Here is a 13,563-nt window from a genome sequence, read left to right as displayed (position 1 = left end):
TCAGCTTTAAAATCTTCAACCATGTCTTCTGGTCAGCAATAAATTTCTGAAACATCTCCAACATTGCTGCCAAAGGGTCGAGTGGTTGTGGCAGCACTGGATTGCCATGTTCAGCCATGGCTCTGATACTAAATAATGTAGCTCTAAATAGGAGAAGGATCCTATTAGAGGCCAAGCAACAGGATCTCAATGGCGCTGCTGGTTTGGCTAGGCAGAATTAGGGTTTTTAGGCTAAATTCTAGGGTTAGGTATGGGGGGAATGGAGTAATTTATATTTGGTTTTAATAGGCAGGCCTAGGGCAAGCTACTAGAACAAGTTTGAATCAGATTTGAATCAAAATTCGAATTCCAGAATTTTAGGGTTAGGGTTTGGGTTTTAGATTTTAGAATCTAGGTTGAAAACTAGGGTTTAGGATGAGATTTTTGGGGCTGGGTTTCAGGTCGAGTTTTACTGGCAGTGGGGGGAAGGTTCGATCAGAATATTGACCAATTCTAATGGTTAAAATAGCCTGGACAGAATTGAGACTCTCTTAGGGGGTTTTTTTTGGATTTTATGTGAGTGAGGGGATTAGAGTTTCGATGGACAGTTGCGGCTGCAGGTTAGGTCGAGTGGAGGGAGGGCAGTAAGGGATCTGTGGTTAAAGTTGGGATGAAAACTGATGAAGGATGAAGGCTGTACAGAATTTAGAACACTAGGATTTATGGAGGTCGATGGGAATTTAATGGAGACTTAGGATTTTGATGGGATTCAAATAAAATTAAAAGGGGAATGATTGGGAAGGAGGATGAATGGAAAAACAGAATTTAAACCTCCAAACTTACAGCAGGAATCCACCGGCAGCAGCTTGAAATTGAAGGAACCTCCCAATCTTCTTGATGCAAGGAGTCGCAGGAGTCCACCACCCTATCCACCTTGAAATCCACAAGGATACACTCACAAAGGAGCAGGAACAGCAGCAGCAGCAATCGGCTAGCAGCAAAAACAGTCTTTTTTTTGTTCAAATTCAATGTGGGGAAGCCTCCCACGATTCGTTTATTTATAATATGGCTTTATGCCAAGTCCTAATACAAATTAAAGTCTTCTCCTTCACAAAATCGTGGAAGGGAGAGATTTAAATCTAACTTAACTAATTTAAAACAGTAAATTGACTAAGATACCCCTACTAACTTAAATTAAAAGAATCTAACTTAAAACAACCAAGTTAAAAGAAGATTCCATATTAGCCAATAGGATATAAGGACCTATTAACCAATAGGAACACTTCACTTAAATTAGACCAATTGAACCAATTGGGTGCAACCAATTCGAAACCGGTTCAATCTAAAAACAGGAAAATAAACTAAGTATCGAAAAATAATAATCCTAATCTATGGCTCCCTAATCAAGCCCTAAGTTCAGGGCTTCTTCTTCTTCTTCTTCCTACTTGGAGCTGCATCAAGTGGTTTATCCAAGGGCCTCTTTGGTATCATTTTTCATTTTCATTTTCTGACAATTTTTCATTTTTTCACGTGTTTGGTATCACTTTTGAAACTTGTATTTATTTAAAATAAATGAAAACACCACCAAAATGATAATAGACTCTTGAGTCTATTATGGATTATGGCCAAAATCTGTTTTCCCTTCGTTTTTCCCCTCTTTAATGAGCATGTGCTCATATGACCCAAATATGAGGGGTGAAATAGACATCTTTTATTTTTAGAAAGACAAGCCCCCTCCTTCCCTTCTTCTTTTTCTTCTTCTCCGTCGTTCAACCCACAGTGAAGATCCCCGCGTTGAGACAGCCAGGGTTTTCAAAAAACCAGAGAAAACAAAAGAAACGAAGAAGCTTGAGACAGCCATGGTGATAGCTCCCTGAGCCAAAGGAAAAAACGAAGAAAACAAGCCCTAAATCTCCTATTTCCCTTCACCCCCGCCCCCATCGATTGCAGGAACATAAAACCCCATTTTCGTTTTCCTTCTGATTTGATTTCTTGTTTCCCTCCTTCTGTTTCTTCTATTCTTCACCTTTTCTTCTTCCTTTCATCAACCGATGCCCACTTCTCCATCTTCTAGATTTCTAAGTCCTAACCCTCCATAACTGCCACCACCACACATTACCTTTGTTCCCATTTTTTCTCTGTAATCGTTTAACCCTCTTCTCCCTCCTTTCTACTTTTAATTTTATTTTATTATTACTATTATATATAAAAAAGCTAATCTGAAATCCCAGATTTCACCAATTCCACAGATTGATGTTGTATTTCAGGAAATTTATGGTTTAGAGATTGATGTTGTATTTCAGGAGATTTATGGTTTAGAGTTAATTTGGGAAAGAATTGGTGATGGGAGAATTTCTTCACTAACCACTAATATGGGCTTTGGGCCAATTTCTCTAAAAAAAGCCTGATTTGGGCCCATTTGTTCAAAAATAATATAAATATTATTTATACATAGGTATTTACCAAACTTAAAAAATGATACCAAAGAGAGCCCAAAGGAAAAAAAAAAAGGTTTTTTCATTGTAAGAATGACTTTCTCATTCTTTATTTCTTTCCTTTTAGGATCAACAACCCAAAAAGTATCTTCTGATAACATGTAGACTCAATGAAGTGCTTCCTTCAAAAATCACTCTAAGAAAATTAGCAGCATTATCGAACCCTACATAAATGAAATATTTTTTTTTTTAAAAAAAGTAAGAGGAAATGCAACGTACATTTGTGCATTACGATGAGAAACAGAGACCATCTGAGGAAAATCAATCATGGTAACATTCTCATTGTCATCAATCTACAATAAAAGAGTCAGTCACCATGAGTTGATTAAGATTACACAACAAATCAAGCAAACCACGATTATTAGAATTAGCATGCCACTTCAGACCAATATGAGGCTCCATGTAAGTCATGGAAAAAATGCTAACTGCTAAGATAATAAAAAACATACCAATTCAATTATCAACATAGGAAAACATAAGGAACCAACTAGAGTACCTAACATACATACCATTAAGTTAAATTCATTGAAGTCACAATGGATAAGGCCATGCTCTGCCAGACGAACAATAAGACCAATAATTATCTCAAATACCATATCAGGATTTTGCAATTGCTTCACTTGCACACTACACACAACAAAAAAGATTGTCCAGTAATAATAAAAGAAAACAACCCACACCCCACAATGGGGAACTATGAAATAAAGGTATGAAGTTCTGAATATACATAAAGAAAAGAGTGCATTCATCATTGAGGTCTCTAAATTAACAGGTAAACTTAGAAATGTAGATTACTGGAGGTCAGGAATAAAAGGCAAAAGTACTCATAAAACTCAAACATGAATTCTTACAGTGGATATCCCTGCACAAGAGACATAATGACACAATGCCTATTACAATCCACAGCACTTGGAACAGGGAACCCATGCTCTTCCAGAGCCTGCATGAATTGGGACTCAGGTGTTATACAAATATACAACCATAAAGTGAAAGATGATGAGCACACAGAGTACTAAGTATAACAAAGTGAAAGAAGGAAAGAAAAAGGAAGTATTAGCAACCTTCATGAATGCATATTCTTTCAGTGCAGCAAGCCGTGACAAGTACAACCAATTATAACTAGAACGGTGCACCAAATAATCACGCTTAGATTTGACAGCCCTGAAAGAGATCCTACCCAGCCTGTGAAGCTTCATTGCCAAAATTGTGCCATCTTCCTTGGCAACCTCAAATATGTCTTGAACAGGGATATGGGAAAAAAATGTGTTATCACTATTTCCTTTATATGTATGTGTGTGTGTGTGTGTGTGTGTCTGGGGGAGAGTGGGCTGAGAAGCTTACCAGATTCCTTCCCCACGCCAATTTGACGACCAACAGCCGTAAACACCCCACGATTAACCAAAGTCTTTATGGCAAGAAAATCATAACCAAGATAAGTCAGCCGAAACCCATCATCTACATATGAGAAAATACCATTAGGCAGTGCAGACCCATTCTACACTTCCACAAATTTACATAATAAAAAAATACTCACATTTTGAAGAGTCATGATGCAACAGCTTATGCTTGAGCAAATTTTTCAATACCTTGTAGGTGCCTCCATGCCTGTACAGTACAAGCAGTATATTTTAGCCAGCAGAATATCAAGGAAACGAAAAGTCAAAAACAGGAAATATTTAACCCAGTAAGTTAATTAGCCAATGACGATAAAATGAGTGAAAATTCACCTGAGACGGGCAATACGGTCAACAAGCTCTGACGGTACAATTTCGTGCTGAAACCCAAAAAAAACAAAAAGGTATTTCAGAACCCAGCTAATTTACGTTGTTCATTAGGTACAATTTGTGAATAGTTTCACGCATGCATTTAATTGTTGTTTAATTTCTTTAATTCTTTCAGATTAGAAGTTGAGGTATGGATGAGAAAAATAGTCTTTTTAAAAGGAGAATACTAACTTACATTTCTCATTCCCATCTCAACAGCGGTGAGAACCCTAAAGTCATCTTTCGACAGATATCTCAGGACGTCCACGTCCAGCTTCATGCCTGCACACTGCAGTGGCTGTCAAATCTGTAAAGTTACAAAGGAAAGCGAGGGAAGCGAGAGAAAAAGAGGGAGAGGTATGTTGGAATGTAGGACATAAGGTTTAACAGATACGGATAACACGAATGCGATAAGCCAATTGACTGGGGCAGTCAGGATAACGGCAGCTGCAGCAATGGGAGAATCACTCCTAAGATGAGAACACAGAACAACATAGAAGAGGCAACAGAATAAGTTTGAGTGGCAAGCCTATATAACAAGGACAACAGAAGTCAAGAGAGGAGTTCGTACCAGCTCTGAGAGAGGCTCTTCGCAGCTCGCGGGGAGATGATCTGGTTTTCGCAAGTAGGGTTGAAAGCCCGAGAGTGACGAAGGAGGTTCAATGAAAGGGTAGGGTGTTTTATCGAGAGCAGGGTTTTAGGCTGTCTTTGCTATCGTTTGTATTTTTTACTTTTGTCTATTTAACAAAAATCATTTGTGAAAACCATTTTCAGTCAAAACATAAAAATCATTTGGTAACCAATAGATATAATAGATTGTGTACTAAGAAATAGGTTTGGTGCACCTATAGTATAAGTGGTGGGTTAAGAGATTCCCTCTTCACCCATCTTCGTATTTGAGGCATCTTATCGATTTCAACGGTTCTAACCATGATTACCACTGGATGAATACAACGAAGTTCTCAAAATTTTACAGCTAATATAGAACTAAATACATCCAATAAAACCCATTCACTTGGAGGCGACACATTCACTTTTGTTTTTGTTGCCGAGGCATGCGTAACTAGTCTTGTTTTTCACAGCTTCTTTACAAGACTTTAGTTCTACTGCCCAGTCCCACACGACAAGGACAGATTCCACATCCTCTATTTTATATTTACTGGTGAATTTGGAGAGATCTAAGTTTGAGAAGTTGAACCAGTTAGTTTGAATGATGAAAGCGTAGCCATAGGAATTGAATCAAAGACCTTCCTGTGATTCTGAAAACTGTTAGGAGTTATGTTGAAGCTTGCAAAGCCCATTGGAATTTTGATCTTTATCGCCCCCAGTACTGGGGGCAGTGCTGTGCGCATCGTGCGGCGCAGCAGCGTCCATGTGTGCACAGTGGACCCCACCGTGCGCACATGGGCGCTACTGCGCAGCACGATGCGCACAGCACCGCCCCCAGTACTGGGGGCAATTATTTTCCTTGGAATTGAGGTCTGGCAACAGCCTATGCCCGTGCAGGAACCATTGAGCACATTAGACTTGTTGATGCAAAACATGCTACACCCACTCTGGAAATTCAGGCCATTATAACCGGTGATGTTAAAGCAGACGTTGCAACCCAGAGTCGTGAATACAACCAATTTCTCAAAATTTTACAGCTAATATAGAACTAAATAGATTCAATAAAACCCAATTCCGAATCCGCAGAATACCCCAACTCAAATCCTGGATACTAAAGCAATCACTTCAAGGTAAAAACAATTCAAAAGGACTGAAGAATATTATTGAACTATGTACAAAGAACCTATTGACCATAAAAATACAGACACGAACAAATAGAAATATGGGAATTTTTTTGGGGTAAAGAGGAAACAGATTCAATAAAACCCATACCCAGTATCAACTCAAATATCTTCTAAGTCCACCTCCACCATTTCCTCCGATTTGCAAACAGACTGCAGAACCTGCTAAACTTAATGATAGTAAAATAAAATCCCCTTTCTCTTCCTTTTGTTTCCTTTCCCCGGAAGAGGTAAGATAGTAGAAAAGATGGTGGAGATCAAGGATCAATACTCAGAGAAACTACCAGAAGCTGGAGTTCAGAGGGAGAGAACTCAGATCCAGAGCCGAAACTCTCGAGTTCTTTTAGGGTTGCGTTTAGGGTTGGAACGAGAAGAGAGGAGGGTGAGAGATGAGGGACGATAGAGAGAGAGAGAGAGAGAGAGAGAGAGGAGGGTTTTGGGAAATATTAGGTCCCGTTTGGTAACACTTTCGTTCTGGGGGAATGTTCTTTTCACAGAAGTGCTCCTTTTCGATTCTGTGCTGTGAGAATAATCTCGTGGAAGAGAAAGAGTGTTTGGTAAAACTGTTACATTTCTGTTCCACGAATAGAAAAAGAACAGAAACAATGTTTGGCAGACATTTTACAAAATCACTTCTTTTATACAAAAAATTACATAAATGTCATTATGTTCATTATCCTTAAGAACTCATCTTGTTCTCTTTGAGACCCTTTTGCTGTCTCATTCAGCAGGACTCTTGCTGAAGATGTCATTTTGCTAACATTGAATAAAATATAATTAATTAGTTCCCTAATTGATTTACAAACAACAGCCATCAACACAAATTCTATATTTCTAGCATGCTATAAACTTCATTAATCATTGAATTCTAGCCTTCAATTGAAATTGAACAACTTATAATTTTTCTCATGCATTAACATATAAAAATCAATATTAGCTATCTCATGGGCAATCAAACAACTTAAATCTTTTATATAGTTCATGAAAACTTTTAACATCTAAAATGAGTAAATGGGGCAAAGGGCCACAACTGCATGATAAATTTTTCCTTGGCTAATTTGGATTGTAGCAATGACTGTCAATGAGCAATGCTAGCTTGGCTTGTTTCTAAGCTTGGTTTGCTTGAGATGAGCCCAAGCCTTGGCATAAGCTCAATCAGCTAAAGAAGCCTGACCAAAGTGTAGTTTGCTCAAGCTCATAGGTATATGAATATTACATGCTGTTATGTATGTCTCGAATTCTTGGACCCGTTTCGAAGAATGACCCGCTCCGACAATTTTGGTGGCGACCCGAATGGAGCTTTTTTCTGAGATCTGTGATGGTAGCAGAGGGCTTGCCCATCATTGATCTCGTTGGGGGTGCGGGGGGTGAAGCCCCAGCGGTACGGTTCGACCCAACCCAATGGATCGACCCGGATCCTATGGAGGAGTATTTATGTTCCTTACCCTCTTTATTGTAAAGAGAGGAAGATTTTGGGGTTTTCGTTCTAGGGTTTCTGAGAGAGAGCAACAGCACCGATTTGGGTGTTCTTGAGAGTTTCCATTGTAATTTTTCTCCGATTTGCATAGTGAATCATTTTCGTCTTCGCCCATGGATGTAGCACACCATACTGGTGTGTGAACCACGTTATATCTCTGTGTTCTTTTGCTTGGTTCTTATTTCTTTTCGTGATTTTGTTTGTGTTTGCTATAACAAACTGGTATCAGAGCTCTTGGTTGTTTCAATCACTGCATCCATGGCTCCTACATCAACGAAATTTGATATTGATAAGTTCGATGAGAGCATTAGCTTCAGCTTATGGCAAGTTCGGATGATGGCTGTTCTTGCATAGCAAGACTTGAGGGAAGCCCTGCTTGGGAAAGCGAAGAAACCTGCAACTATGTCTGAGGAGGAGTGGAACAAGATGGATATCAAAGCCCTTTCGGCTATCCAGTTATGTCTTTCAAATGATGTTTTACAAGAAGTTCTCTCAGAGAAGACGGCTGCTGAGTTGTGGGCGAAGTTGGAAAACCTATATCTCACCAAATCCCTCACCAACAGGTTGAGATTAAAGCAGCGTTTGTATACCCTTCGTATGGGTGAAGGTAGTTCACTTAAATCCCATATTTCTGATTTCAATTCTATTGTTACTGATTTGAAAGCAGTAGATGTAAAAATTGATGATGAAGATTTAGCTCTGTTATTGTTATGTTCCCTGCCTCCATCATATAAGAGTTTTAGGGACACCATGATTTATGGTAGAGAGACCATCTCTGTTGAGGATGTCAAAACGAATCTGCTAAGCAAGCAGGAGATTGATGATCAGTTGACATCAAGTAAATCAGAGGGTGTTGGTTTGGTGGTTAGGGGGAGAACTTCTGAAAGAGGTTCAGATAGTGACAAGAAGAAGGCTAGATCAAAATCTAGGCATAAGAATTTGTCCTGCAATTACTGCAAGAAGAAGGGGCACATTAAATCTGAATGCTACAAGCTTTTAAATAAGCAAAAGGCAAGTGATGGTGCCCAAAACCAGCAGAAGAAAGAAAGTTCTGCAGAGGCTAGTATTGCTGCAGATGAGAATGATTCTGACATGCTTTTAGTTACTGATGACAGAATCAGATCACAGGATGAATGGATTCTTGATTCCGGGTGTTCCTACCATAAGTGCCCTAACCGTGAATGGTTCTCCACATATGAATCAATTCAAGGTGGAGTTGTGTTGATGGGCAACAATGCTTCTTGTAAAACAGTTGGAAAGGGGACAGTCAGAATTAAGATGCATGATGGCATTATCAGAACCTTGTCTAATGTTAGCCATGTTCCTAACTTAAAGAAGAATCTCATCAATTTAGGCACCCTTGATTCAAATGGGTGCAAATATACAGCTGAAGGTGGAGTCATGAGGATCAGTAAAGGTGCTCTTTTGTTGATGAAAGGAGTGAAGATTGATAGTCTGTATGTGTTGCAGGGTACTACAGTCACTGGTTCAGTTGCAGCAGCTTCATCATCTATGTCTAAGTCTGATACTACAAATTTATGGCACATGAGATTGGGCCATATGAGTAAAAGAGGGATGGCATCGTTGAGTAAAAGAGGTCTATTATGTGGTCAGAGTACAGGTAAAATGGAGTTCTATGAACATTGTGTGTTTGGGAAGCAGAAGAGGGTCAGCTTCAGTACTGCTATTCACAGGACCAAGGGAACTCTGGACTATATTCATTCAGATCTTTGGGGACCCTCCAAGGTTCCCTCCAAGGGGAACGGTGCTAGATACTTGCTCACTTTCATTGATGATTTTTCTAGGAAGGTCTGGGTCTATTTCTTGAAGCACAAAAATGAAGTATTTATTACTTTTAAGTAGTGGAAAATTTTGCTTGAGAAACAGACCAGGAAACAAATTAAAAGGTTGAGAACCGACAATGGCCTAGAATTCTGTGAAGGTGATTTCAATGAGTTCTGTAAGAATGAGGGGATTGCAAGACACCACACTGTTGTGAAGACACCCCAGCAGAATGGAGTTGCAAAACGTATGAATAGAACCTTGTTAGAAAAGGCAAGGTGTATGTTGTCAAATGCAGGACTGGGCAAGGAGTTTTGGGCAGAGGCAGCAAACACAGCAGCTTGGTTGGTGAATAGGTCTCCTTGCACAGCCATTGAGTGCAAGACTCCAGAGGAGGTCTGGTCAGGTAAGCCTGCAGACTACTCAAATTTAAAGATTTTTGGATGTCCTGCTTATGCACATGTGAATGATGGGAAGTTGGAATCTAGGGCCAAGAAATGTATTTTTCTTGGGTATGGATCTGGAGTAAAGGGATTCAGGTTGTGGCGCCCTGATCCAAAGTCTCCAAAATTTCTTATTAGCAGAGATGTTACTTTTGATGAGTCTGCTATGTTGCATCCTAGGAAAGAAACTCACATTCAGTGTGATGAAAGCCAGAAAAATTCTGGGGAGAAGGTGGAGTTTGAAATTGATGGTCCATCTTCAAACAAATCAAAATCTACTTCAGTTCAGCTGCCTACTTTCACTGAAGAAGATGAAGCTCAAGGGGATCAAGAAGAAGAGTGGTATAGCATTGCCAAGCATAGACCAAGAAGGAATGCTAGACCACCACAAAAATATGGGCATGCTGAAATTGTTGCTTATGCATTGTCTATTGCAGACACAATTGAAAATAGTGAGCCTACAACATATTCAGAAGCTATTTCTTCAATTGATTCCACAAAGTGGTTGATTGCCATGAATGAGGAGATTGAATCTCTTCATAAAAATCAGACTTGGGAGCTTGTCAAGCCGCCAAGAGGGAAGAAAATTGTTGGCTGCAAATGGGTTTTCAAAAGGAAGGAATCTACCTCAAGTGTTGAAGGTGCTAAGTACAAGGCAAGATTGGTTGCAAAGGGCTACAGTCAGGTATATGGTGTTGATTTTAATGATGTTTTCTCACCTGTTGTTAAGCATAGCTCTATTCGTGTCTTGCTTGTTTTAGTTGCCATGCATGATTTGGAGTTGGAGCAACTCGATGTGAAAACAACATTCTTGCATGGTGAATTGGAAGAACAGATTTATATGCATCAACCTGAGGGTTTTGTTACTGAGGGTAAGGAGGACCATGTATGCTTATTGAAGAAGTCTCTTTATGGTTTGAAGCAGTCTCCTAGATAGTGGTATAGGAAGTTTGATTCTGTTATGGCAAGTTTTGGTTACAATAGGTGCCAACATGACTGTTGTGTATATTTCAGAGAACTCTTTGATGGCTCATTCATATATTTGCTGTTATATGTTGATGATATGTTGATTGCAGCCAAAGATATGAATGAGATTAATAGGTTGAAGCAACAGTTAAATTCTGAATTTGAGATGAAGGATTTGGGGGCAGCAAGGAAGATTCTTGGTATGGAAATTAAGAGGGATAGAAAAGCAAGGAAGCCGTGGCTATCTCAACAGAAATACATTGAGAAAGTATTGGAGCGTTTTGGCATGAAAGATGCCAAACCTGTAAGTACTCCTATTGCATCTCATTTTAGACTTTCAGTTGCTCTATCACCTCAGACAGATGAAGAGGTGAAGTACATGTCACATGTTCCATACTCTAGTGCAGTTGGTTCCATTATGTATGCAATGGTTTGTACACGTCCTGACATTTCACAGGCAATCAATGTGGTGAGTAGGTACCTATCATGTCTAGGTAAAACTCACTGGGAAGCAGTGAAATGGATACTTAGATATTTGAAGGGGACCTCTGATGTTTGCTTGGAGTTTGGAAGGAATGGTGACAACTTATCTAGTTATGTTGATTCAGATTATGCAGGTGATCTTGACAAGAGGAGATCACTCACAGGTTATGTATTTACTCTTGGAGGATGTGCAGTTAGTTGGAAAGCTACTTTACAGGCTACAGTTGCATTATCTACTACTGAAGCAGAGTATATGGCAGTGACTAAGGCAGTTAAAGAAGCTATTTGGCTTAGAGGTTTGTTGGGAGAGCTCAGCATGGATCATGATGTGACTGTTGTCCACTGTGATAGCCAGAGTGCTATTCACTTGACTATAGATCAGATGTATCACGAGAGGACGAAGCACATTGATGTTCGGTATCACTTTGTTAGAGAAATAGTTGCTTAAGGCGATATTCAAGTGTTGAAGATTGGTACTGAAGACAATCCAACTGATATGTTGACAAAGCCTTTGTGTGCTACCAAGTTCGAGCATTGCTTGAACTTGATTAGAGTTTGCCACATTTGAGTTGAGCCCTTTTGGAAGGGCTATTGGAGAAGATGAAGATTTCAGCTATGTGTTTTCATGTTAGAGGAGAATTCAAGGCAAGGTGGAGATTTGTTATGTATGTCTCGAATTCTTGGACCCGTTTCGAAAAATGACCAGCTCCGACAATTTTGGTGGCGACCCGAATGGAACTTTTTTCTGAGATCTATGATGGTAGCAGAGGGCTTGGGCCTATCGGAGCCCATCACTGAGCTCGTTGGGAGTGCGGGGGCGAAGCCCCCGCGGTACGGTTCGACCCGACCCGATGGATCGACCCGAATCCAATGGAGGAGTATTTATGTTCCTTACCCGCTTTATTGTAAAGAGAGAGGAAGATTTTGGGGTTTTCGTTCTAAGGTTTCTGAGAGAGAGCAGCAGCACCGATTTGGGTGTTCTTGATAGTTTCCATTGTAATTTTTCTCCGATTTGCATAGTGAATCATTTTCATCTTCGCCCGTGGATGTAGCACACCATACTGGTGTGTGAACCACGTTATATCTCTGTGTTCTTTTGCTTGGTTCTTGTTTCTTTTCGTGATTTTGTTGGTGTTTGCTATAACACATGATATGATTATTATGTTAGACAAGCAAAACTAGTAACAAGTTTTCTCAGTATTACTTTTTGTTGACATCTTGTCTTCTACTACTATTAAGCTATGTATTATGAGTGCATCCATACCTGCCTCACAGTAGAAAACTAAGCTAGATTACTAACAACTAACAAAGAAAGGAAAAGCAAACAAAGAAAAGGAGACATCCCCCACAAAATCAAAAGATTTTGTCTTTCATTTTCAAAATCCCCTTCTTTTCTCCATTTTTGCCTTTTTGTACGTTTGGTTGTATCCATTCTCTCTCTCTCTAGTCTCTATCCCACCTTTCCTTGGTCTTCTCTCCCCCCCCCCTATTGTGTCCACTTTCCTTTTATAAATTAATTGTTTGTTAATTATGCCTTCTTCTGTTCTAAATCACACTCGGATCATTTACAAGTATTCTAAAACACAATTGCTCCTTCCCACCCTTGGGTGATGGAGACTTGGGGAGTAGAATTGAAATCTGAAGAGGTGGAAGTGGTGGTGGAGGTCTGGTTGGCTACGGTCATTTCCTAGCGAAACACCATAGAATTTAAATTATAAGATAATCAAGGATTAAGGGGAGCTCTCTCCCAACGAGGTCAAACCCCCCAAATAATCCCAAACTCTATAACCCCACTGGCCGAAAACTTGTTCCACCCTTCACATGCAAACAAAAACTGAAAATCCCCAATTCAACGATGATCAATCAGACCGAAGATAAAGCTGAGATGAGATGCAAAACCTGACTCATCTTTTCTGGGGTTTTGGTTTCCAGTTCCAAGAGAGTTTTCAACAATGATCAATTCAACGATGATCAATCAGACCCAGAAGATAAAGCTGAGATGAGATGCAAAACCTTGACTCATCTTTTCTTGGGGTTTTGGGTTTTCCAGTTCCAAGAGAGTTTTCAACAATGATCAATTCAACGATGATCAATCAGACCCAGAAGATAAAGCTGAGATGAGATGCAAAACCTTAACTCAGCTTTTCTTGGGGTTTTGGATTTTCCAGTTCCAAGAGAGTTTTTGTTGGAAATTTCAGGTAGGGGTTTTCAGAGAGAAATAAAGAAATAATGAGGGGAAGGGCTGTTTCTTTAGGGTCTTCATTCTCGGGGTTTTCCTTTTCCATGAAGGAAACCCTAGTTTCTTCTTTTCCGATAACTCCCTGAAATCTCAAGGTCTGTTCACACAAGGAATATCACCTCTTCTTTCGTTTAAGAACCCTAACG

At 39.6% G+C, this 13,563-nt stretch overlaps 1 protein-coding gene across 2 annotated transcripts in view; it reads right to left on the bottom strand.

Annotated features, from left to right (window-relative positions):
• Window positions 1-4,590, bottom strand: part of LOC122656661 (serine/threonine-protein kinase rio2-like) — a 30,960-nt gene extending 26,370 nt beyond the window's left edge. Inside the window, exons 1-8 of one of the 2 annotated variants that reach the window (XM_043851273.1) lie at window positions 4,434-4,590; window positions 4,202-4,248; window positions 4,009-4,079; window positions 3,816-3,929; window positions 3,536-3,711; window positions 3,326-3,414; window positions 2,984-3,101; window positions 2,694-2,767 (exon numbers count right to left, since the gene is read on the bottom strand). In XM_043851273.1, coding sequence (XP_043707208.1) covers window positions 2,694-2,767; window positions 2,984-3,101; window positions 3,326-3,414; window positions 3,536-3,711; window positions 3,816-3,929; window positions 4,009-4,079; window positions 4,202-4,248; window positions 4,434-4,517 — 773 coding nt within the window. In that variant the 5' untranslated portion in view covers window positions 4,518-4,590. The remainder of the gene's footprint in view (window positions 1-2,693; window positions 2,768-2,983; window positions 3,102-3,325; window positions 3,415-3,535; window positions 3,712-3,815; window positions 3,930-4,008; window positions 4,080-4,201; window positions 4,249-4,433) is intronic. The other variant, XM_043851272.1, reaches the window with a different exon arrangement.
• Window positions 4,591-13,563: the final 8,973 nt, after the last annotated feature.

The sequence above is a fragment of the Telopea speciosissima genome, chromosome 3 (assembly GCF_018873765.1).
Source record: "Telopea speciosissima isolate NSW1024214 ecotype Mountain lineage chromosome 3, Tspe_v1, whole genome shotgun sequence".
NCBI lineage: Eukaryota > Viridiplantae > Streptophyta > Magnoliopsida > Proteales > Proteaceae > Telopea > Telopea speciosissima.
The sequence above is the reverse complement of the archived record's forward strand: the minus strand, read 5'-3'. Positions and strand labels throughout refer to the sequence as shown.